The sequence below is a fragment of the Castor canadensis genome, chromosome 10, assembly GCF_047511655.1.
Source record: "Castor canadensis chromosome 10, mCasCan1.hap1v2, whole genome shotgun sequence".
In the NCBI taxonomy this organism is placed as follows: Eukaryota; Metazoa; Chordata; class Mammalia; order Rodentia; family Castoridae; genus Castor; species Castor canadensis.
Genome location: NC_133395.1, coordinates 120139746 through 120162856, shown reverse-complemented (window position 1 = coordinate 120162856; position 23111 = coordinate 120139746). Strand labels below are relative to the sequence as shown.

The following is a 23111-nucleotide window of genomic DNA, read 5'->3' as shown; positions in this document are numbered from 1 at the left end:
AGAGGAATATTTTTCACTTCTCCACACAGTGGGAATGAGCCCATAGCTAGCACTGGCTGTTAGCCTGCATGATGTGCCTTAAACTATAACCAGTTTCTTCTGCAGAGTCCACTGATTCCGGTTCTACTGGGGACCCCAAGACCATGCTGATTTCTTTCAAAACTGTTAAGGTCACCATCCTAGTCTATCCGCATACCACCCGTCCATTCCCATCCTTTCCCCTGGAGGTGAAGCTGGTTCACTACCACCAGCAACAAGAGCAAGTGCACTTAACACTTCCTCTCCCTATGGCCATCCCCAGCCATAGCACATCCGGACCTCCTTCCAGGCGAAGGGACTCACCCAAAGCCTGCTCACATTTTGTACAATCACAGCACCTTCTGCTCTTTATAATACTAATATTGGAACATTATCTGATGGTTTTATGAAGGTATTCAATACAGCTAGAACTCTTATATCTAGCTCTTTCCTTAGTTTAGACTTTGACTAGGCAGCAGTACCTCAACTCAAATGGTAGAATTAGAATTTCAGGTACTTTTGGATTGACTTGAAGATCCCAAATTATTCAAAGAGAATGACCTACTAGAGAGGTGCATTACCTCCAGGGTCCACACTCCCTCTAGCATTTGACACTACTTTCAGCTTCTATTGTGGGCTTCTAGAAAACTCTCGAAATAGCAAGAATCTGAGAACTATACAGAGCTATGGCACTCATAAGAAAGATGACACAGCATTTTAACATGAAAAACACTGTTCACTGACTGCATTTACTTTTGTTTCCATTTACCAATATTAGGAAATAAGAAACATAATTCCAATACGGTTTTAGCAGTTAAAAAATGCCCACTTCCTCTGGAGGTAAGTTCTGGTTAAGGTTGACTCTGCTGGTCTTTTAGGTGCCATGAAATCATGTACCTTGTCACTCTGACAAGCCAGGTGCTCTGCAGGGTGCATGGTTCTCAGTGACTCCCCGGGAAGGCACAGTATGGAGTGGTGCACAGGAAAGAAGCCTAAAAACCTCCTAAGATTTTGTGTGGGAGGGACACTGGGGCACCTTCCAGGGAAGGCACCTGCCAAGAATTGCAGTGGCCCCTTCTCATGGCTTCTGCCTCAACTCAAAAACAAAACTGATAATCTCAATCCCAAATTCCCCATGGCATACAGGTGAACTCTGCAGTGGTAACTGCTCACGTACATATCACCAGCCCACAAAACCGTGGGCCTCAATAACTAGTTGGAACAATCTGTCTTGATGTGCGGATGTGAAGGCTGTTAATACAAGACCCACACTCTGCAAGAAGAGACCTGGGAAAGAGCATCAGCTGAGCTGTGCCACAGGACTCACACACAGCATCCCCACAGGAGGCGAGAGGATGAATGTGCACTGATTTGGGAGAATGAACTCTTTTACTTGGGGGTTTTCCCATCTTTCATCCAAGTGGTAGTTGGGCAGGTGGAGTAAGAGGGTTTGCTCCTTTAAACATCTTTTGAATGAATTTATTGAAAGCTTCTGTTCTCAGAATTAGTCCCTTACTCTCTAGAAATCACTATGCCTGCCAAGTGCCAGCGGCTCACACCTGTAATCCTAGCTACTTGGGAGGCTGAGACCAGGAGATTCATGGTTCGAGGCCAGCCTGGGCCAAAGTTTTCTATGGGTGCTGCCTAGATTTGGTTATGATATTTCAGCTCATTCTTACCCTGCTAATGACAAGACAGAGTCAAAGGCAGAGGCAAACTCAAAAGCTGAGAAAGCCAGAGAGGTTGCAGAAAACCAAAGGGAAGTTTCCTTTCTTCTGTCCTTCTTGATGGCAGCCTGAGTCATAAACCGAGAGCATTCCCCGAAACACTGAACCTTATAAACTGACGCACTAAAGGCTTGAATAAGAAAACTGAAAAGTCAGTTATACCTGTTTATCGGTAAAAGCTTGGATTTAGAAGTTATTTTACTATTAACCCTCGAAATCATCGTTGTATTAACCCAAGTTTTAAAGTCTTGCCTTTTAAGACATCCTCAAACACTTAGAAGAAATTTGTATTTTTATACAAAATAGGGTTTTAGTGACTCTGTCCATCTGGTGTATGCAGATCCCAGGACCCGGCATGCACTGCAACTTGGGAAGCCTCTAGAATGTCCTTCGTTTGGATTGGGGGAGTAGGGGGAGGAGACACTGCTAAGAATATCTGTGTCAGGAATTTAGAAGGGAAGAGAGGAAATAAGACTTTCTTTCAAAGTTTGCCTCTCTCTATTTTTTATAAATCTTTCCAACTGTCCCTTCTGAGTGACAGTGGCACTAAAGAACTTGGAAAGGCTTTAGATTTAAGATGGCTTGAAACTTTTCTGCTCAAATTTTGACAGATCAAAAAAAAAGGGGAGGGAAATGGAGGTGTTGGGCCACATATCCATAAATCCTCCTGACGTGAACTTACAAAACACCTGATCAGGCTGTCTGAGGCCTCTACTGTCAGCGCACAAAGGTCTCCCAGCCAGCTTTGTTCGAATTCTTCAGCTTGGAAATGGACTGTGAGAAGAATAGTGGCCAAAGCTTCAGGAAGAAATGTTGTGAAAGAGTAAAGTAAGGGAAAAAAGTCAGAAAGCTTTTAAAGGAAAAAAAAAGAAAAAAATCACAAAACACATCCATGTGAAGCCTTTGCAACAAAGAATTCAGATCCCAATACTGAAAGATTGCAAAGATGGATATATTTTGGTAAATCTTATTGTACATCTTTAAGGTATGCAACATGATGTTATGAGCTAGAGTAAAATAGCTACAACCATGAAACATGAAAAAAGCCCAACATGTGACATGGGTCCCCACTGTTGTCACTTGTGTGAGGAGCAGCAATACCATATTACTTTAGCAAAAGATACCTTATCACAAACCACAATCTTCATGTTGTATATTACAGCTTTAGACTTGTGCATTCAACATATCGATATTTTGTATACGATGAGCTGCAATTTGTTGTGATTGTTGGAAGAAACAAAATTATATTCTGGCCAGTTTATTATCTAAATTCTATTATTATACTCTGGAACCCATAAGTAAGCACGCATTCATATAGCAGACATAGTCTACATGTGGCTATCAAGAACACAGAACACAGATGTGGCCAGCCAGGAGATGGGAGGCCAGTGTAAAATACAAATGAGTTTCAAAAACTTTTATATGAAGACAGAATGTAATATATCTATGTAATAATAATTTTTTTCCTCTGATGGGACTGGGGTTTGAAAGCCAAATTGAGCCACACCTCTAACCCATTTTGCACTGGTTATTTTGGAGATAGGGACTTGTGACTTTGACTAGACTGGCCTTAAACCATGATTTCTCCCCCTCAAGCCCCCATCTCAGCCTCCCAAGTAGCTAGACTACAGCCAGACATGGTGGCTTTTATGTTGAAATAATAGTTTGAACTTACTAGAATAAATGTAGGTTATTACAATCACTTAAATTTTCATAATTTTTATAACTATCATTCTAAGATATAAATTCTATAGAATAAACTCAGATCAAGTAAAACTACTTGTGTTTTTTAACCTCTTTTAAAGTGGCTTCCCAAAATATGGAATAAAATTTTCCAAATTTCCGTAGGGCACATGTTACATTTGATCTCAGACAGTGCTGCTGGAAATGACTGGAATGCAGTGGTCAGCCCAGGTCAAAGCTGTAGTATTTCCCACAGACATTTCAACATACCCAGCTGACAACATTTCCTGTTCCCCTCATAGTTTCTGTGACTCAACCATCTGGGCGCGTTTGAATCCTTCTGACTTTTTTCTTTCCTATTATACAGCAAACAGCAGCTAAGATTCTACATTATTTCTACTGCAGGGGTGATTCCAAAAGCAACTTAAAGTGACGATGAGCAAAACAATGAAAATACTTCACCAAATACAAAACATGATGCTCAGGTTTTAGAGTTATCAGAGAACAGACAGATGCTAGAATTACAAGTGTCTCCGGCAGTGCTCTGCCACCGCAGGTGCTCAGCCACTCCAACTTTAAGGAGGTTGTGTGGAGAGCCCCGCTGTCAAAAGGTTGATAGGAACAGTAAACAACAGGTTTTTTTTGGTAGTACTGGGGTTTGAACTAAGGGCCTGTGCTTGCTAGGCAAGCCCTCTACCTCCTGATCCACTCCACCAGCCCTGGAAACAGTAAATAAGGGATCATCAGGTTGTCTCTATAATAGGATCACTATGACCCTCCCACCCAAACCTTGTCTTGGGTTGTCTAAGGTCCCCCAGGTCATCAAATTTCTACTTTTGAGAATAAATCCAATTTAAATCAGGCTTGCCTGTCAGAGCGAATCATCCCGCCTTAACTGTAACTCTCAGGGCGACACAATCAGCGATCAGCATGTCACATGGTGTGCTACACCATCGAAAGGCTCTGAGCTAACTTCACATCTAAGGATGAGTGTGAGGAGGACTGCCAAGTGACACACCAGGGACACAACTGTTTCTACCACATAAAACCTGCTCAGGGCTTTGTACAACCAGGCCCTGAGGTCTCTACTGAGCAAACTCTTTAGTCCTGGGACCACCGCAAATGAGTCTCTCAATTAGCACAGGACACACATGAGAGCCAGACAGATGGAAATTAAATATTTTACTGGAAGTATCAAACATCGACTCCAAGATGGAATCTCTACTTCAACAAAGTCACAAATTATGTTTGAAGAAGTCACTTCAGAGCAAACACAATTGGCTACACCACAGGATGGCAAACACCAGGGGACGATGGAACAGTCTCTCTAACACTTGCAACAGCCATGGAGACGGAAGCCAGGGACGGCAGGCCTTGCCTTCAGCTCCACTAACGAAGGACTCTGGGGAGAAAGCCGGTTTCAGGTGACCTGCAGTAGTTTCAGGAATTACAGAGCACACATATATAAAGAGAAAAAAGTGTGACATGAAAGGTCACATTACAAAAAATGTCTCAGTTCCCCTCGTATGGCAGTAATGACAAGCCACGGTAGTAACAAATTCACAAATGTGCTGAACAATTAGTGTTTTCAACAAGCCAAGATGTCTTTATAATTTTCAAGGTGACAGAAATGTCACATCACTCTTGTGTCCTCTGAAGGCCTGCACTTGAACAGGGTCCCGTTGTCACAAGAACTATGAACTAAAGGAGAAACCTGTCTGATTTCCAAAAGAGGACAGGATCCGTTACCTAAAAAGAGAGGAACAGTGTTCATGTTGGAAAAACATTGCAGTTGATAAAGGTAAACAGATTTCTTTTATCTTGCTTATTCCTTGGCAGTATTAGGAACTAAAGTCAGAGCCTTGTGCGAAGTAGGCAGTCACTCTACCATTGGAGCCATGTGCCCAGTCCTTTTGTGCTTTTTACTTTATTTTTTTAGCCCACTTTTGCTAGGGCTGGGCTTGGGCTGCTCTGTTCCTACCTCCTCCTGCCCAGAAGCTCAGACAACAGGTGTGAAACATCACATGCATGGCTGACTTTTTAAATGGGGCCTGACCAACAATGCTCAGACTGACCTTGAATGGTCATCCTCCTACCTCCACCTCCCATGTAGCTGGAACCTTAGATACGTACCACTACACCCAGGTTACTGGTTGAGATGAAGTCTCCCTTATTTTTGCCCAGGTTGTTCTCGAATGGGGATCCTCCTATCTCCACCTCTCAACTAGCTGGATTACAGGTGGGAGCCACTCCTACCAGGAACAGATTTGCTAGGGGACTCTTCAATGCCCTTAACATGACAGTGCACAGCATAAATTTTCAAAAAGGCATGTGACATCTTAACTTGTCTCCAAGAGAATTCAGAATAGGTCAGACTTCACAGTATCATGCTATAAAGACTATGGATCAATGTGGCCTTGATGTCCAGAAGGTCTGGCCCACACCTAACTGTGTAGCCTCCTGCCAGGCAGAAACACCCTGGGCCACACCCTAGAGATCATGGCAAGAAGCTGTCTAGCCAGAGTGTGACACAAAGACTCCAGGGCAGAGCCAAAACCCATTCCATAAAATGACAGGAAAGACACTGGTCAGGCTGAGGGTAGGAAGGCAGGCTCCAAGCAGAGAATGCAAGAGTGGGGACCATGCCTGGGGAGGGAGAGAGGGGCAGAAGGGACATAGCTGGTGGCCCTGGCCGAATGCAGAAAGGGGAATCAGCTGGGGAGAAGTCAGTATCAAATGAACAACTTCTTACCCCCTACCGCGGGCAATCCTTCTCCTTGATCTAGACCAAGACTTCGGAAAGTACCAGGAAGGAGGAAGTGAGGAGCACCTGGACACGTCAGGCCCTCCAGAGAGCTAATAACTCGACATGTTTAAGTCATGGCTACAGCTGACCAGTGTTCTTTGGGACAATTAAAGCGACAGAAGGGTCTTGGACCCCATTCCAAGATCAAAAGGGATCTTGCTGTTCCTTATAATTTTGGTGAAAAACATGGGTGACAGTGACACGTTTAGTGTACTGGTATTTCCACGTAGTAGGACCACCTACCTCGGGCTTTTTAAAATGTGTATGTTTGTGGGTGGATTCAACTATGATGTATTGTAAGAACTTCTGTAAATGTCACAAGGTACCCCCAGCACAATAATAAAAAAGGTATAAAAATGTGCATGTTTATAGAGGGTGTGACCTCCTGGTTCCACTGAGCATCTTCTGTCATATGCAAGGCATGACACCTTCCTTAAAAAGACTGCATTCTCCAACATCTGGCCTCATGGATTCAGCCTGGAAACTGCAGCCCTGTACCATATGGTAATGTGCACATGGTTCAGATGAAAAAAGATGACTCTGCTTCTATTCGCTCGTTAAGGTGCTGTAGTCTCGCTAAGGTGAACCAGCTGTGGGTTCCACTGAAAAGGGCACAGATGATCAATTTGGATCATTTAAACTGATTGAAGACTTCAACTCATAAAACACCAATAAGTCTGAATTAACAACTCCGGCAATTTCTTACTGTAATAAATAAGATTTTAATTACCTTAGACAGCAAGCACACCAAGAAGCTCTACTTTAGTGGTGCTCTCAGAGGTTTTACCTGGAGGTTTCCCTTGAATTAACTCCAAGTCCAGTTACTCATGGAAATGAGGCAGGGTTCAATTCCCATTAGCACTATGTGAACCTAGAATTAGGTTATCAACTGTAGGACGAGGAATGAGTGAGGAATAGGGAGATGATTAAAATAGGGTTCAACCATCGGAGGTAAGTATGGTGAGACGGATTACTCAAAATCCATGGCTGGGTTGGCTCAAGCCTTCAATGCCAGCTACTTGGGAGATGGCTACTTGGGAGGTCATGGTTTGAGGCCAGCTGGTGCAAAAAATTAGCACTCAATCTCAATAAACAAGGTGGGCAAGGTTACTCATATCTATAATCCCACCCACACAGGAGGCATGGGTAAAATGATCATGGTTAAAGGTCAAAACCAGGCAAAAAGAGCAAGAACATATCTGAGAAATAACTACAGCAAAAAGGGTTTGGGGTACGGCCCAAGTGGTAGAACACCTGCCAGCAAGTGAAAGTTCCTGAGTTCAAACCCTAAAATTGCCCCCCAAAAAATCCTGTTTTATTCATTGGAATAGTCTGAGTTTTTTGACCTGAAAGGACAATTAATCACATCTGCAGGTCAAAGGATTTGTGGGTAAACATTTGTGGGGGAGGTAATTATCTTGTCTACAAAAGCTGCACTAACCTCTCTTTATTCTTTGAGTTTACAAAATGCCACCAGGGTCAGGGCCTTTGCATATCCCTAGGGTTCTACCAGCAGGATCCAATTCATCTCTTCCATTTTTGTAAGTATCACTGTCCCACAGAGACCATCCACCTCCTTGCAAATTGTCCCTCTGTTCCAGACACCATAGCAGCTATCTTAATTTCTCTGTCTCCACTAGAGAATACACACTTTGAGGACGGGGACTGTTATGGCCTGGCTGACGTGTGGTGCAACACCTGTGCAACTGAACACATGACCCTGCTTGCTGCTAGGCAGGGCATGAGGCTACACAAACAAGGGGGCAACAAGAGAACTGCACTAGGTCTAGAATCTGAGGATCAGCTTAGCAGAGACTCCAACGTTCTTCCCTAATGTTAACTGAGCCACAGACATTGCTGTCTACTGGAGAGCTCTGGCTTGGTTTTTTACAAGAACTTTTTGGCTAACTATTAGGATGGATGTGTTTGAGTGTAGGAACAGCACACCATACGCAGGATTTCAGCCAGGAAATCAGTGGTCTAATTTCTCAATGCCTATAGAGTCAAAGAGTTCCTGGGAAGGTGAAAATCCTACAAAGCTGGGTTTATTGCAGTTTCCCCACAGGGAGCACAACTAGCTTCCTGTGAGGCATCTGCAGAGCTGAAGCCTAGGGAGCTGCTGAAATTCCCAAGGCTGTGATTGGATCTCAAGTGCAGTGGACAGGAACCAGAACCCGCAGGGTTGTTACAGAGGGCAAGGTACACATTCTCCAGTAAAAAACACGTGTTGAAAATGATCCCACCAAGGTGGCAAGGCTCACTTCCACTTAACACCCTGCCTTCCTGGCTCCAGTTGCTCCCAGCCATGACATCAGCAGCATCTGGGGACTGGGTGACATATTACAGGGGAGGGGGGCAGGGAGAGGTGGCTCAGGCACTGGAACAGCCAGCAGAATCCCTGGCTGCTACCCACTAGAAACTAGTATAAATCACTGCCCAAAATGATGAGGACCAAAAATGTCTCCAGACATTGCTTCCTGTCTCTGGCCAGCGTGGTAGCAGAGGGAACACTGTCCCCAGTGGAGAAGCACTGCGATATTCTACCAATCCGTGCGTAACCTTCAGCAGTGACTCCTCTCAAACCCTCACATGTGCTGTGTACAAGACAGATTAATGGTCCTGATGCTGAAAGTTCCTCCGCCACCCACTGAAAATTTCCTTTCTTTCCTGGAACACAGTATACTTACATGAAAAACTAAACTGACTGTGAGATATTCAAGCAGTATAAAAATTCCAGGAAGAACAAGTATTGATAAAAGAGCTCAAATACCACAACCTAAGATAAGATATTACAGACACATTTTAAACAAAATTGAGCAACATTTCTGTGCATATTTTAAAGTTAAATTGGACCCAGTTACCTATAATCTCTGCAAACTCAAGTTCATCTAAATAAATCACTCAGCGCTTTAACATGTTTATCACATTTTAAGGAAGCAGGCTATGAACCAGACTGCTTTTGATAACAAATCCAATTAATACAGGCAGCCTAATGCCTGACGTTACTTAAAAGAAAAAAATCCAAGGAACCTGGTCAAACAAGGCTGAGTATTGCAGAATCTATTGTGCCTACTTAGCAATGAAAAACTGAAATATTCCATAAAAGTCATAAGATCTCAAAACAACAGACCTCTATTCTATGTGTTTTTTCCCAATCAAGCGTGAGGAGGAGACAGGCAGTATTGGTGCCAGAGGGTGTGATTACAAGTGAACTTGAAGTTCACAGGTCCCAGCTCCAGTGATCTTTTTTTCTAAGATTATATCCAGATGAAGTTTGCAAACTTCCAATCCCAGCAATTTTTTTTCCAGAACAACACTGATGGAATAAATGGAGACCCAATTTGAAGACAAAGAAGCGTCAGAACAAAGTTGGCCGGACACAAATGATGCCTCCATCTCCCACTGGCCAGAGGCAGCTGTCAACAAGACAAGAAGGGAGGTCCCGCACTTGGCACCATCATGGAATTTTGCTTCTAGGAATATGCTTTCCAAATGTGAACAAAGTGAAGACTTCTAAGAAATGATTCATTCCATTCCCAGGGTGGAGGGGGCCTGTTAAGCAGAAACCGTACTCAGGAGACATATAATTTGTGTGAGGAGAACAGAAAATTCAGTAAGACCAGTCCGAGGGCGGGCAGGACGTTGGTACTGAAAATTTGTTAGCTAAATGAGAAAAAATAAACAGCATTTTCTCAGAAAAGACACCTCTAGTTTCTCTAAGAATAGGGCATAAAAAAGTCAGGAAAAGCATATGCTACTATGGCACATATATATTTTTTAGTTTTCATTCATGGTTCCTGGCTCCTGAACCCAAGGTGAAGAGGTACTATTTATATTAAATATTTATGTATTTTTAAAACTTTTTATTACACCACCTTTCTTTCTGTCTTGGGGCTGCTCATTAAGAAATTTTTTGACCGGGTATGGTGATGCATGCCTATAATCCCAGCTAGCTGGAAGGCAGAGGTAGCAGGAGCACAGTCCTAGGCCAGACCCTAAAAAAACCATGTGAGACTCTATCTCAAAGTCAAACTAAAAGCAAAGGACTAGGGTGTGGCTCAAGTGTTAGAGCACTTGCCTAGAAAGCTCAAGGCCCCAAGTTCAAATCCCAACACTGCAGAAAAGAAAAACAAATGCTCTGACCTTGTGTTATAGCACATGATAAGACTGGCATTTGAGAAGGGTCCTCTGTATACCCAGGAGGAAGGAATGCTGCACACAGAGCTTAAGAAGCATCTGGAGAGACCAGTCTTGTTCAGCTATCCCTTCTCAACCACCTAGCATTAAACCATTTCCTTTTTGTTCCATCCCATTTCAACAAGGTTGTGCAGGCTTCAATGAAATTGCCATAAAAGTCCCAAAGTACAGGGTTCAGGAGCTCACAGAAGTTGAGTGGTCAGGAAGGTGGCACGAGTACCTCCATGAGGCCCAAAACTCCTGGGGACCCTTCCAGACCTCACTCAACTATCTCTTCATCCAACTGATTGTCTGTATCCTTGAAAATACCTTTTATATTAAATCAGGAAACATAACAAGAGCTACCCCAAGTTCCATGAGCACTCTACTAAATTGATAATGTAATTAAGAACGGGGTCACAGGAACCCCAATTTGCACCTGCAAATTTTTGTCAGAATTACCCAAGGCCTGGACTGTTGACAGGGTCTGAAGTAAAGGCAGTCTTGTGGGTAGGAGCCACCCACCTGGGAGGTGTGGATGTTCTTCCCAGGTACATAGTGTCACAATGGAACTGATTTACACAGTAGACTGCTGATGGCTGCTGCAGAATTGATTTCTTTGCTTCTCCCTGGGTAAAGACCCACACACTTTGGAATCAAAGGTGATCTATGTTGTGAGCAGACAGTAGGAAAAATTCACAGTTTTCCCCCATACACTCAAAAGCATCTACAAATACAGAGACACTAATGATTTCCCATCTCCTAAGCTCTCTTCACAGAAGCATCAAGGAGACTTTGAGGGCTCATAAACAGCCTGGAAGAGTGAGAGAGAAAGAGGAAACCTGAACAAACCACAGGTGAATCCACAGGTGGACACACATGCATTTCTTTTGTGACTGGAGTCTCAAGTATTCACCTGAGTATCAAAGCAGGACAAACTTAAAGGAAGTTACAAAACATGAAGAGTTGAGCTCAGTGAACCTTTAATCCTAGCAAATCAGGAGGGGAGATAGGGAGGGTTGCAGTTCCAGATCAGCCTAGACAAAAAAGTTCCTGAGACCCCATCTTGACCAACTGCCAGGCCTTAACATGCCTTTTATCCCAGTTACCAAGGGAAGCATGAATAGGGAGGATTTCGGTCCATGCCAGCCAAGGAATAAAGCAAGACCCTATCTCAAAAATAACCAACACAAAAAGGACTGCTGGAGTGGCTCAAGTGACAGAATACCTGTCTAGCGAGTGCAAGGCACTGAGTCCAACTCCATAGTACCATGGAGGAAGGACTTGAAAACATTCCTTGGTTCCTTGACTCTTTTGATCAACACATGCTAAAAGGTCCTAGTACTCCATGTTTCAGTATGGTCAGAGAATGGCACGACACTCATTTAGTTCTTATGCAAATTAAGAAGTCTGGTACTATTTTGTATGTGGTTTTCATCCACAGTTCCTAGCTCCTGATTCCCTGTCCAAGGCAGACAATACAAAGTAGAATCACTCTTCTCATGTAAGGCTTGATACATGCAGAATCAATAATCAACACATGCTTATCACAAGAATATTCACACGCTGACCATGACTACAGGGAAAGATGAGTTATCAGCAGAAGCAATGTGCTCTACATTAACACATTAATAACATGCTCCCCCTCATGTGCACACAACAGGAAACGACTTCATGAGCCACACCCTTCCCCTGGCTGACAGCATGGATCTGTGAGAAGATGGACTGAGGCAAAAGGTCACCATCAAACCCACCAATGGTCACAGCGCTTCTGTCACACCTGGCAGGGGCAGAAACCATTCTTCGGACGTGTGCACAACCAAAAGATGGTTCTGAGGTGTACTTCCTATGATGCTAGTTTCTCTATTTTCTGAAAGAATGAAGTCACCCAAGGTTCCTACAAAATGTCACCTTTTGAAGGCAGAGCTTCAGAAACGGACAGTGAAAGCAAACAGCATAAATGAAACAAAGGATGAACTTGAAAGATCGAGGCTGAGTATGGCTGTGACATCTCTACCTTTCTCCACTTGGGCAAAGGTGAGAAACTTGCCATGTGACAGAAAAGGAATTTTGTGAGAGAGGAGAGCAGGCACTGTCCAAGTGTGACCTGCAGGATGCCTGAAGGCATTAACGTAAAGTCCCAAAACAAAGTGACACTCTGGAGCTTCTCACCTCCACAGGAAACCTTCGGCCATTGACACTGTGCTCTGAGCCTGCAGAACCATTGCTGTGGCCCCAGTGAAATTCCACCTTCTCAGCCTTGAATCTGCCGGGCAGGCCAGCACCACTGACGAAGTAGTCGTCTTTCAGAAGGATGGCAACTGTGAAAAATGAAAGAAAACAGGGAAGCGCAGTGAGTTCCAAACCCAAAGGAACGATTTCTTCTTTGGCTTACTAATAAAGTTTGTGATTACCATGGTGTGACTTACTGCTTCATACACCTGCTAAACGTCAAGTCAAAACCACCAGTCTGAATAAGTCAGGATGATGCAGCTGCAGGGAAGTCTGGATCAACACTGGGTTTGGGATTGTGACAATTCCTCAGGAAAGTTCTTGGAATTTCTTACCCATTTAACAGATGGGAGAAAAAATGGAGACAAGGACAAAAAATGCAGTACAGAATCTTCCCAAAAAGCCACCCCAAAACTGGCAGTGAGCTATCCTCTCCTGTTTTTTTTTTTTTTTATTCTAAGCATAAGAAAATGTTCTTCAGCCCATCCACAGCCCAGAGAACCTCCACCAATTCCAACCCTAAATTCTAAAACACTCTTCTCTTCAATCATGGGAAAGAGCACTGGAGAATAATCTGGATTTATACTAACAGAAAAGACTGACTTTTAAAAATGAATGTAATATGTAAGGCATACAAAACAGTCTCTAGGTAACATGCAACACCTTGTCTGTTTCTTCTTCTAAACCAGATTCACTCATTCACTGAAATTCTTATTGATTGCTGAGTCCAAGTAAGATGACAACCAATACACCCAATGGCTTGTGACCAAAAGCCATGCTGGTGTGAACCATGGGAAACCAAAGCTTTTGGATCCTCATTGTCTCCTCTTCATAAAGAGGTCCCAGTGAGAGCCTTACAGAGAAATCCTGCATGAAAATGAGGTCTCCAGAAAAGATAGGACTAGGCTAATGACCCATTTTTACAACAGAGCAATTAGTTTCAGTACTCTACTATATAAGGGAGGCATTAAAAGCCAGGGAAGGCTCCCTGCTTGTGTAAGTGCCTTTTCAGTGCATTCTAAAGGCAATTTTTCTCCCACTGCTGAAAAATACACAGTGAAAGTTCAATGAGTGGGACAGGGGATTAAAGCAGGTGTTTCTTGTGGCAGTTAAACAAGCCACAGCATTGTTCCAGCTTTACTCTGTTCAGGTAGGTTGCAGAAGTCACCAAGTATTTTTTTAAAGGGCTAAATTTTTGGTAAATATTTTAGGCCTTGGCAGGGCATTGAGTCTCTCGAACAATCTTTGTAGCACAAAAACAGCCAAGGATCAGATGTAAATGAATGAGTACGGTTATGTTCTGATAAAACTCTATTGAACCACACAGAACCTTGAATTGGATACAGTTTTCACTAATCGCAAAGTAATGTTTTCCTTTTGATTTTTTTCACTATTTAATGTAAAAACAGGCAAAGGGCTTGTCCTTTCACAGCCTCTAAGACACATCTTAAATGACAAAAAATGATCTGAAGTATTATATAACACGATCCTTATACATTTTGTTCAAGTGTCAAAACACCTAGGCCTTAAGCTCAGCCTGCTACAAATTCTACAGATAGAATCTTGTATTCAAAGGATGGAGGCAAAGATTTTGAGGGTGTCTGTATCAATACACGAAGGGACTCAGCATCACTCTATAAATGTTTGATTTGACCTAAATCATTTATATCTCTGTCAGGGGTCATTTTATTTGGTTTATATGAATAATGAAAGGAATAATTAGGGAACTGCACAATCAGAAGCATTTATCTCATTTTTCATTTTATGGAATTTCTCACATAGCATGCTACACGCACAGACACCTCTTCCAAAAAAGGCTGGTACTTTTGTTTACAAAACAAATTGGAAAAAGAGAAATTCCCTGGCTATCATGTAACAATTTTCTAATTAGCACTGATAACAGAAATGTTTTAAAACAGAAGGAAGTACAGGTAGTTACAACAGACCACAAAATGCCTAAGCCAGTGAACTCATCTCATTCTGCCACTCAACAGCGGTATGACTCATGCAGGTTACCTCACTTCTCTGTGCCCCAGCTTCTTCAGTGCCTACCAGGGCACTGTTTTGACACCTGAAGGAAATCACATCCCAAAAGCCCTGAGCACAGTGCCAGGAACCCAGGGAGCACATGTGAAGGGTAGTTGTCAGTCATTTTGACAATTCAGAACGAACCTCCTGTGTACACAGAAGAGCGGCCACACAGGTGAGGGGCTCCATTTTCAGATGGAGCTCAATTCTAAAGTAAATATTTACTGAGTATTTTGGGGGGAAGAAAAGGTAGGTATATCAGAATCAGCTCCTGCCCTCTTGGGACTTATAACCAGTGGGAAAGACAGGCCCCAAGAACTAACAAGCAAGGGAAGAAAACATGCCTAAGTAACACATTGTACCAAGTGAGCACCAAGCCCCAGATGAGAGAGGGATAGGGAATGACAAGGCCTTATGGGAGTGACCTGAGTAAAAAGACAACCTGAAAACAGGAGGGCACATCAAAGGTGAAGCAGCTCGTGCAAAGGTCCTGTGGTAGTAGAAATGAGTAGAAAAGACCAGGGTGACTGGTACTACAGAACAGGGTGAGACAAGAGGCCAGGGAATAAGGCATAGGAAAATCAACGAGGCCCTTACAGTGGCAGCCCCATGTTGGCACTCAGAGTCAGGCTCGGATCAATGTCCCCACCAACACTGGAAAGGAAGAACAACTCTTCAGAGCTGCAGAGACACAGCAACTACACTGAGCTATGAACTGCAATGCATCAGACACCAGCATGGTCTTGACCTTGAGGATGCATTTATTACCTTGTGTGCGGGCAGAAGGCAGAGCCAACGTTCCTCTTCAGAACTTAGCCTGGGGACACACATTCAGGTGGGAAAACAGCATGTGGATATGAGCAAGGTTAGGATTCGAATTTTTTCTTTATAGCAGACAGCAATTAGTTTGTTCTTAAGTCTGTGTATTCTGACTGTGCAACTGCGCTGTGAAAGTTCTAAGGCTGGGTAAAATGAAGCGAATCTGATGGTCTGCTAATCCTTGCTCCTGTGTAGATCTAACACCCACGGTCCCTGCATTCAGCTTTTATTACTTTACCATCCTTTTCTTGAATCTCTGTCAGGCACTGGTTAGCTATAGTCAAATAGGAAAGAATGTAGGCCAACAACAACAACAAAAATACAGTAAACCAATATAAAATGGAAAAAATGGCAAACATATGTGCAGCATAAACCCAAGATCCTATCTTAAAATAACCGAGCAAAAAGGGCTAGGGACAAGACTCAAGTGGTAGAGAGCATGCCTAGCAAGTACAAAGCCTGAGTTTCAAACCCTAGTACTGCCCTAAAAACAAACAAATAAGGGAGCAAGGGAGGGAGGCAAGACAAAGAAAAAGCTGCCTACTGCCTATAGTTAAAATTCATGGAAGCCATGGCTTATTGACATACACCAGAAGTACCATGTAAATCTTAAGTTCTGATCATTTAGCTGAAAGCTAAGGTAAGGAAGAGTAAGATTATCTTGAAATGTTCTTGTCTTCATTACACAAAAATGAAAGCAAGAGGAATGACTTTAAATGAAGTAAGAACTGGCACCACAGACAGTTATGGCTCCTCAGGAAGAAATAGGGAGACACTATCTGTCTTGTAAAGATATTTCAGACAACTTTCCAGAAATGGGTGAGGCACAACCAAGTTGCTCTATTGATTACGCCCGATGGGATATATAGCAGTCTTGGTGAGGAGACAGATCCGAACACTAAAACTGTTTTATGGGAAACTTACTGTCTGTATGCAATAGGCTGCTTTAAATATTAACTTTCTATGTTCATATTTCAATAAGCAAAAGACAGGCTCTATTTTACAGATAAGTGACCTGCAAATTTCCATCATAGAAAAAATAAATAAATACTCCCTCTTGATTTCACTTTCTGGAACTATGAAAAGAAAAAAGTGTTTCCTAAAAATTAATGATTCTAGGGCTGAGGAGGTGGCTCAGTAGGAGAGAGCTAGCCTGGCATGTAAAAAGCCAGAGGTTCAACCCCTAGCATTAAAAAAACATAAATGAGTTAAGGAAAAGAAGCCTTTACTACATTTTGGTATTAACACAGATAGAAAATGAGACCACGTGGCTTATGTCTTGTAAGTTTATTTTAAAAATTAACTTTTAGTCAGGCATAGTGGTTCATGTCTGCAATTTCAGCTACTTAGGAGGAAGAGATGGGAAGGATGAATGATCAAGGCCAGCATCAGAAAAAAGTTGACAAGAACCCCATCTCAACCAACAAGTAACATGCACACCTGTTATCCCAGGTATGCAGGAGGAATGCAGTTCAGGCTGGCTGGAGCAAAACACAAGACCCCATCTGAAAAATAACTAAAGCAAAAAGGAACTGGGGATATGACTAAAGTGATAAAGTGCTTGCCAAGCAAGGGTGAGGCTCTGAGTTCAAATGTCAGTACTAGACAAAAAAAATTAAATTAAAATATTTTTAACTTTCTGATAATTACACATTCATATGAGCTCTAAGAAATGATGCAGACTCACTGTGCCCCTTTGCCACACTTCCTCCTATTATATCTTTCAACAGTCATGATATGCATGCTTTAAAAGACACTGGAGTTCCACAAATTCCTTCTCAGTAAGGTTCACTGAGGAAATTAGCTCCCCCACCTTAACTTGTACATGCAGAACCCTCCCCCACCACAGTGGCTGGAATGGTCAAATAAATTTCTGAGATTCAGACAAATCAGAGTAAATGAATCCTCATTTCTCCAAAATCCTGGAAAATTTGTTAACTCATATGGCATTTTAAGATCTACAAAATGAAAGGTTTCAAGGCTTATGCTTGAAAAAAAAAAATCACAACTTTCAAAAACCACTATACACTAACACACTTTCAAGACATTAAGAAAACACTCTCATGTTCTTTCAAATTGCATATAACTGGCTGTCACTTTTTTTAAAAAACCCTCCTCAGGAGTCACCTGAGAGGATTTATGAGAGATGGGCCTATCCAGCATTATACAGGGAATTTCACAGTAATCAGCACAGTCTGAGAGGTAATGGGATGAACTTTGCTTCTCCAAACACTGTATTTTGAAATCTCTGACACAGATGTGTCCGTACCTAGCTAGTTGTGCTCTAAAACTGGAGCCTGCACTCAGATAGCCACAGGTTGTGGATCACTCTAGGAAGTTAGCAGAGTGACAGAGATTGATAATCAGCTTCTGGAAGAGCAAGGTCATGAATCAGCTCACACTGAGTGAACCCTACACACGTTGAAAACCTTTCACTAGCGATACCAAGCTGAAAGCTGTCACTGAAACGTGTTATCTTTGCAGAAGGCTGTCAAGCGTTGCAAATCAAGGAGAAAACTGGATCAGAGAGCCCAGTGCATTGCCTCTGGCAGGCTTCTAGAAACTCAAGTAGCACTGCATTCCATGCACTGATTAAACTACTGGACCAAAGTTCTCGGCTGCTTATATTCAGATGATCTCAAAAGGAATCTTTCATATGCATATATACACATGGAACATAAGGAAAGACCACTGAAGACCATGGATTGTAACAACAGGCACACAATGTCTGCTGAGGGCTAGGAAGAGGGATGACAAGGAGTGGACAAATAGCACAGCTGTCCCTGGTGCAGCTAAACAAAGGGGGAAATACAGAACAGAAGACAGTAGGTAACCTGCTATAAGACAGGAAGGAGAAAGGTTCTTGGGGTTATATGAAAAAGAGCACAGAGCCAGTCTAAGTGAGAAGCAATTGTATGAAGAAGCCAGGCCAACTCAGAGCAATCAGCAGTGAGTAATCTCCAACAGATGCTACTCTGGGCAAAGAAAATGGATCCCAAGAGCTGTTCCAGCACCAGCAGGGTTTAAAGGAAAGGCAATTGTAAGGTGAAGCAAGCAGGTACCAAAAGGCTGAAGGTGAGTGAGAGAAAGTATGAGAGAGCAAGAGAAATGAGTTTTAATGGGTAAAATTCTAAGTAGATAAAAACCAAGATATGAAAATCTTTAGGCATCAACATGAGCCCACGCAGCAGTTAGCAGGGCTACAATATTGGCTTCCCATTAGAGATGTAAAAAGATGCTGCTACATATTCATGACTCCCCGAGTGACAAGTGGGCAAGGAGAGGAAGGATCAAACTGCTGATCTGATATACAAAGGGTAAGAGAGCTCATCTGCAGTCTGACAGAGTAAGAAAATATGACCAAATAACATCCAAAGGAAGGTAAGTATTTTATCTCCTTATGTCTCTTTGGTCCAGTGCTATTAGAATATGGTAGCCACTACCTATATGCAGCTACTGAGTTTGGAAACGGGCCCAGTACAACTGAGAGACTGACTGAATTTTCACATTTTTAAATTTTATTGAACATTTAAATCTAAATAAAAACCATATGACTAGTGGCCACCATATTGATAGGTTTCCAGAAACACCATTCTATGCACCTTACACCTATCAATTCATTGATGCATAACAACCTTAAGAGACTGATACTGTTTTATTATCTACATTTTACATATTTTTAAAAACTGAGGCACAGAATGGTTAAGTAAATTTCCCAAGGTCACACACACACAGCTGCTTATCAAAGTAACAGCTGATTTAGGTACCCCTTAACAATGTGCACTATTTAAGGAACATGTCAAACACCCCAAAATATTTCATGTTGAGTGGTAGATAAGTAAAGAACTCTTGGTCTACCTGTTTTCCCTGTGTTTTTCATCCAGGTTTTGTTAGAAGACTCATTGTCAAAGCCATCAAGTTGCAGGTCCTGGTATTCTTCACCAACACGTGCATGATGGTCTAAAATGTCTATTGGAGACTGGTGGCGACCCCCACAGCTGACACTAGATGTGACCCAGTGCTCAGGACCATAGACACCTGTGGAGAGAAAGCAACACTCAGTCCTCGTGGGTAAGGGTCAGGGAGGGAACCAACAAGATGTAGGAAGCCAAGTGCCACATGTTCTCACATACATTTTCCAAGGTGTTCCCATTACAAAGAGGTCAGCACAATTCCAGAAATTATGGATGAAAGCCATTTGCTTGGTGTGGCGAGATCTCAGAAAAGGCACATTACTTCATATAGTTTTGCTTACTGATTTGCAGTCAAACTATTTGCTAACTTAGTCTTTAATCAGATTCAGGGAGTCATGCAGGACGGTTAACAGAGTTGTTGACATTTCTGAAAACTATTAAATAAGTTCCTTAAAATGAGCAGAACATTCACTCACAAGAAAGTGTCTAAATCAATTCAGCATGTTTTGTTATGGTGAATAATATCCTAAATACAATTTTCTCCTTAGCTCTCAGAAATCTATAAATAGGAAAAGGAGAAAATGAAAATGAAAAGCAAAATAATAATAATAATAATAAAGTGACTAAAATCAATATAAATGAGGGAGGTAACCAGGCAGGGTTACCTTTGACTAATTGCAAAAGACTTCTCAATTGGGTGACAGTCTGTACTCTTGGATAGTAAGCCACTAACCTCTCCTTTTCAATCCCTCTCTCTCACAGGAGACAGAAGGATAAAGTTACCTTCACAATGAATTTACCACTCATATAAACAAAAACTTTTGGGAGAACATCCACCACAGAAATAAAGGAAAAAGTGCACGAAGTGCAACCACGACACGTCATTCTAACAGGTTCCAATAAGACCTAAGCACAGAAGGCCCAGTGCATTTCCTTTTCTGCCCCATTTGGAAAGAAATTACTAGGGGCAAAGTGTGTTAAGTGGATAAAAATCCCTTAGAACTTCTTGAATCCTACTTTTAACCTTGTTGACATAAAGCAAGAAAGAAACAATCTCAGATTAAAAGATTAGGATGCATCCCTTTTCTGAGAACTAGACATAGAATAAGTGTAAACATTACAATTTTTAGAAGACAAAACACAGACCTCAGTCAGGAAAGTTTAGTGTGTGAATACATACACAAACCTATCTCCTTGGGTATTTAGTTTTACAATTCTTCATATACCAGACGAAGTGATCTTAGAAGATCAATCCACTCATCTACTAGAAAGTAATGTTTTAGTGTGTGTGTGTGTGTGTGTGTGTGTGTAAAAAGCCATCTAGAAATCTGCTAGTGTAATAAAATTATAGTCAATGGGAAAAAACACTATAAGGCATGGTAAAATAAATCCAAACACCTATGACTCCAAAGAAATAACAGGAAACCATTCTTTGTAAAAACACAAATAACTGGTAATTATCTACCCCTCCCAAAAAATACTCTGCAGTGTCGGGAAAGTATTTGCCATTCATATTACCCCTCATAACCTTCCAGGGGTGGGTGAAATGTAATTTAGCACTCTATAAAACTATGATCAGGGTTGGAACTACTGGGATTCATTTATTCACTGGTAACAATCTGAAGATTTAAGCTGACTACATGCCTGCTTTCACACTTCCACCCAATATACGTTCAAGTGCAATTTTAATTGAAACTGATCTTCCACTTCAGATTTTAAATTAATTCTTCTTTGGAGAGCTTCATGCTCCACACACCCTTGCCTTGCAAAAACCCCTGTGTCATTAGTGGAGGAAATAGAAGACTTTTCTCAAGTCCACAGGTATTGATTACCTATTCTCAAATCGAACCACTGTGGCCATTCCACACTATATAAATCTTTCTGGTGTTAAGACACTTTGTAAAAGGATTCAGAATTATGTCATTAATCATTTGCAGTTACACAAAGTCTCACAGTATTGAATGCTTTGTTTTTCAGAACTTTGAATAAATGTTCCTAAGTAAAAAACACAACACCAAATAAAGACTGTAGTTAACTTAAGCCTAGCTTGGAGGGAAAAGAACAATCAGCAATAAGCCTTCCTCTCTGGGGTATGACATTGCCCATCAAAAGTAAGAAGGACAGGTCACTTTTCTTTTACTTTGCTCTGACTGACTCTTTCTTACAATGAGCAGGTAGCTTGGTTTCGGTAGCTTGATCATTGGAAATGGCTCACCAGCTCTTGACACCGCCACTTCAGTACAAACCCAGGGTGCTTTGGGATGCCAAAAGTAATTTCCCATAGTCCTGTTAAAAGGTTAGCAGGAATGAGATCTGAATGGAGACATCCTAAGAATCTAACGGGGTTCTCATTTATCCTATGATGAAGAATATTTTCTTTTTTAAATCATGAAATAAATGTATCTAAAATCCCTGGCTGCAGGCTGGATCTCAATGAAAACGTTCCTTTGGCAAGGATGAACAGAGGTTCAGTGCTAGGCTGGCACAGGCTTCTTGTTTTGTTTGAGCCTCATGTGTTATTATGTTTTATGTTGTGGAGTCCTAAAAATCTGTCTTCCCTACTACGATTAAACTCTATGAGGCAGGTATCTTTCTCTGTCTCATTCAGTAAGTCCACAAAATATATTTTTGGATGCAAATAAATGAAATAGACAAAGAGATTAAAGAGTGGTAGAGTTCAACTTTCTAATGACACTATGCATGTTCTCTGTCATGATTTAATTCAAATTTTAAATATCTATCTGCTAACTCCTTGGTAAGTCTTCTTCATTTCTCTGATCTCAAGAGCCAAGATGCCAATTTCAGAAGTAAACAGTCCTTTTCTTTGCTAATACATTCAATTAGTCTGAACTGTGACAAACTAAGAGAGCTTTGACTATGTGATCTACACAAACAAATCTTCATGTAAATTTAACAGGCTGACCAAGGACAACTGGTTTTTTAAGCTATGGGGCAACAGAACCTTTGCTTTCATTGCCTTCTGTGAAAAATGACTATTTTCAAACCTCTTATTTTTTTCTGTGACTTAACAAACTTTCCCTATTGAAAGAGGTCATCTGAGGAGGAAATTTAGTCTCATGAACAAGCCATCATCATCTCCCTTTAAATAGTGAGTCAACGCTTGCTCATGACCAGACACAGTGCTGAGAGAGAAATGGGCGCAAGCGATCAGGGCTGTCCTGGTTCCCAGGGTTCCCTTAGTCAACTTAAACTGCTTGAAGATCAGCTTCTTTCCCAGTACAACAGTACTCACATCAAAGGGTGGTTGTGCCAGCAAAAACCCTTGTTCCTTCCTATTATGGCTTATACTCTCTCTTTAACAAAATTAGAGATAAGGGCAAAATAGTTTCTGCTGGGTATCAAGGGGGTGGGGGGAGAGGGAGGGGGCGGAATGGGTGTAAGGGAGGGGGTTGGGGCAGGGGGGAGAAATGACCCAAGCCTTGTATGCACATATGAATAATAAATAAATAAAATAAAATTTTAAAAAAAGGGTGGTTGTGTGGACTCTGAGATAACCCATGTGAAGTACTTAGAAAAATATCAGAAAATGAAAGCTCAGTAAGTGCAGGCTGCTATGACTACTCCCTTTGTTGCTGAGTTACAAAATGTGTAGCAAGCTGTCAAGAAACTCTACCATGGAGGAAACAGCAAGGTGCACTCAAGTATTTCATGCAATGCAAAGAGAAAAGAGCCTCCTCTCTCCTCACA

At 41.9% G+C, this 23111-nt stretch overlaps 1 protein-coding gene across 3 annotated transcripts in view; it reads right to left on the bottom strand.

The window, feature by feature from the left end:
* Positions 1–23111, bottom strand: part of Ptprg (protein tyrosine phosphatase receptor type G) — a 658629-nt gene that overhangs the window by 259365 nt on the left and 376153 nt on the right. For all 3 annotated transcript variants that reach the window (XM_074044097.1, XM_074044096.1, XM_074044099.1), the window contains exons 3-4: positions 19348–19527; positions 12583–12731 (exon numbers count right to left, since the gene is read on the bottom strand). In XM_074044097.1, coding sequence (XP_073900198.1) covers positions 12583–12731; positions 19348–19527 — 329 coding nt within the window. The remainder of the gene's footprint in view (positions 1–12582; positions 12732–19347; positions 19528–23111) is intronic.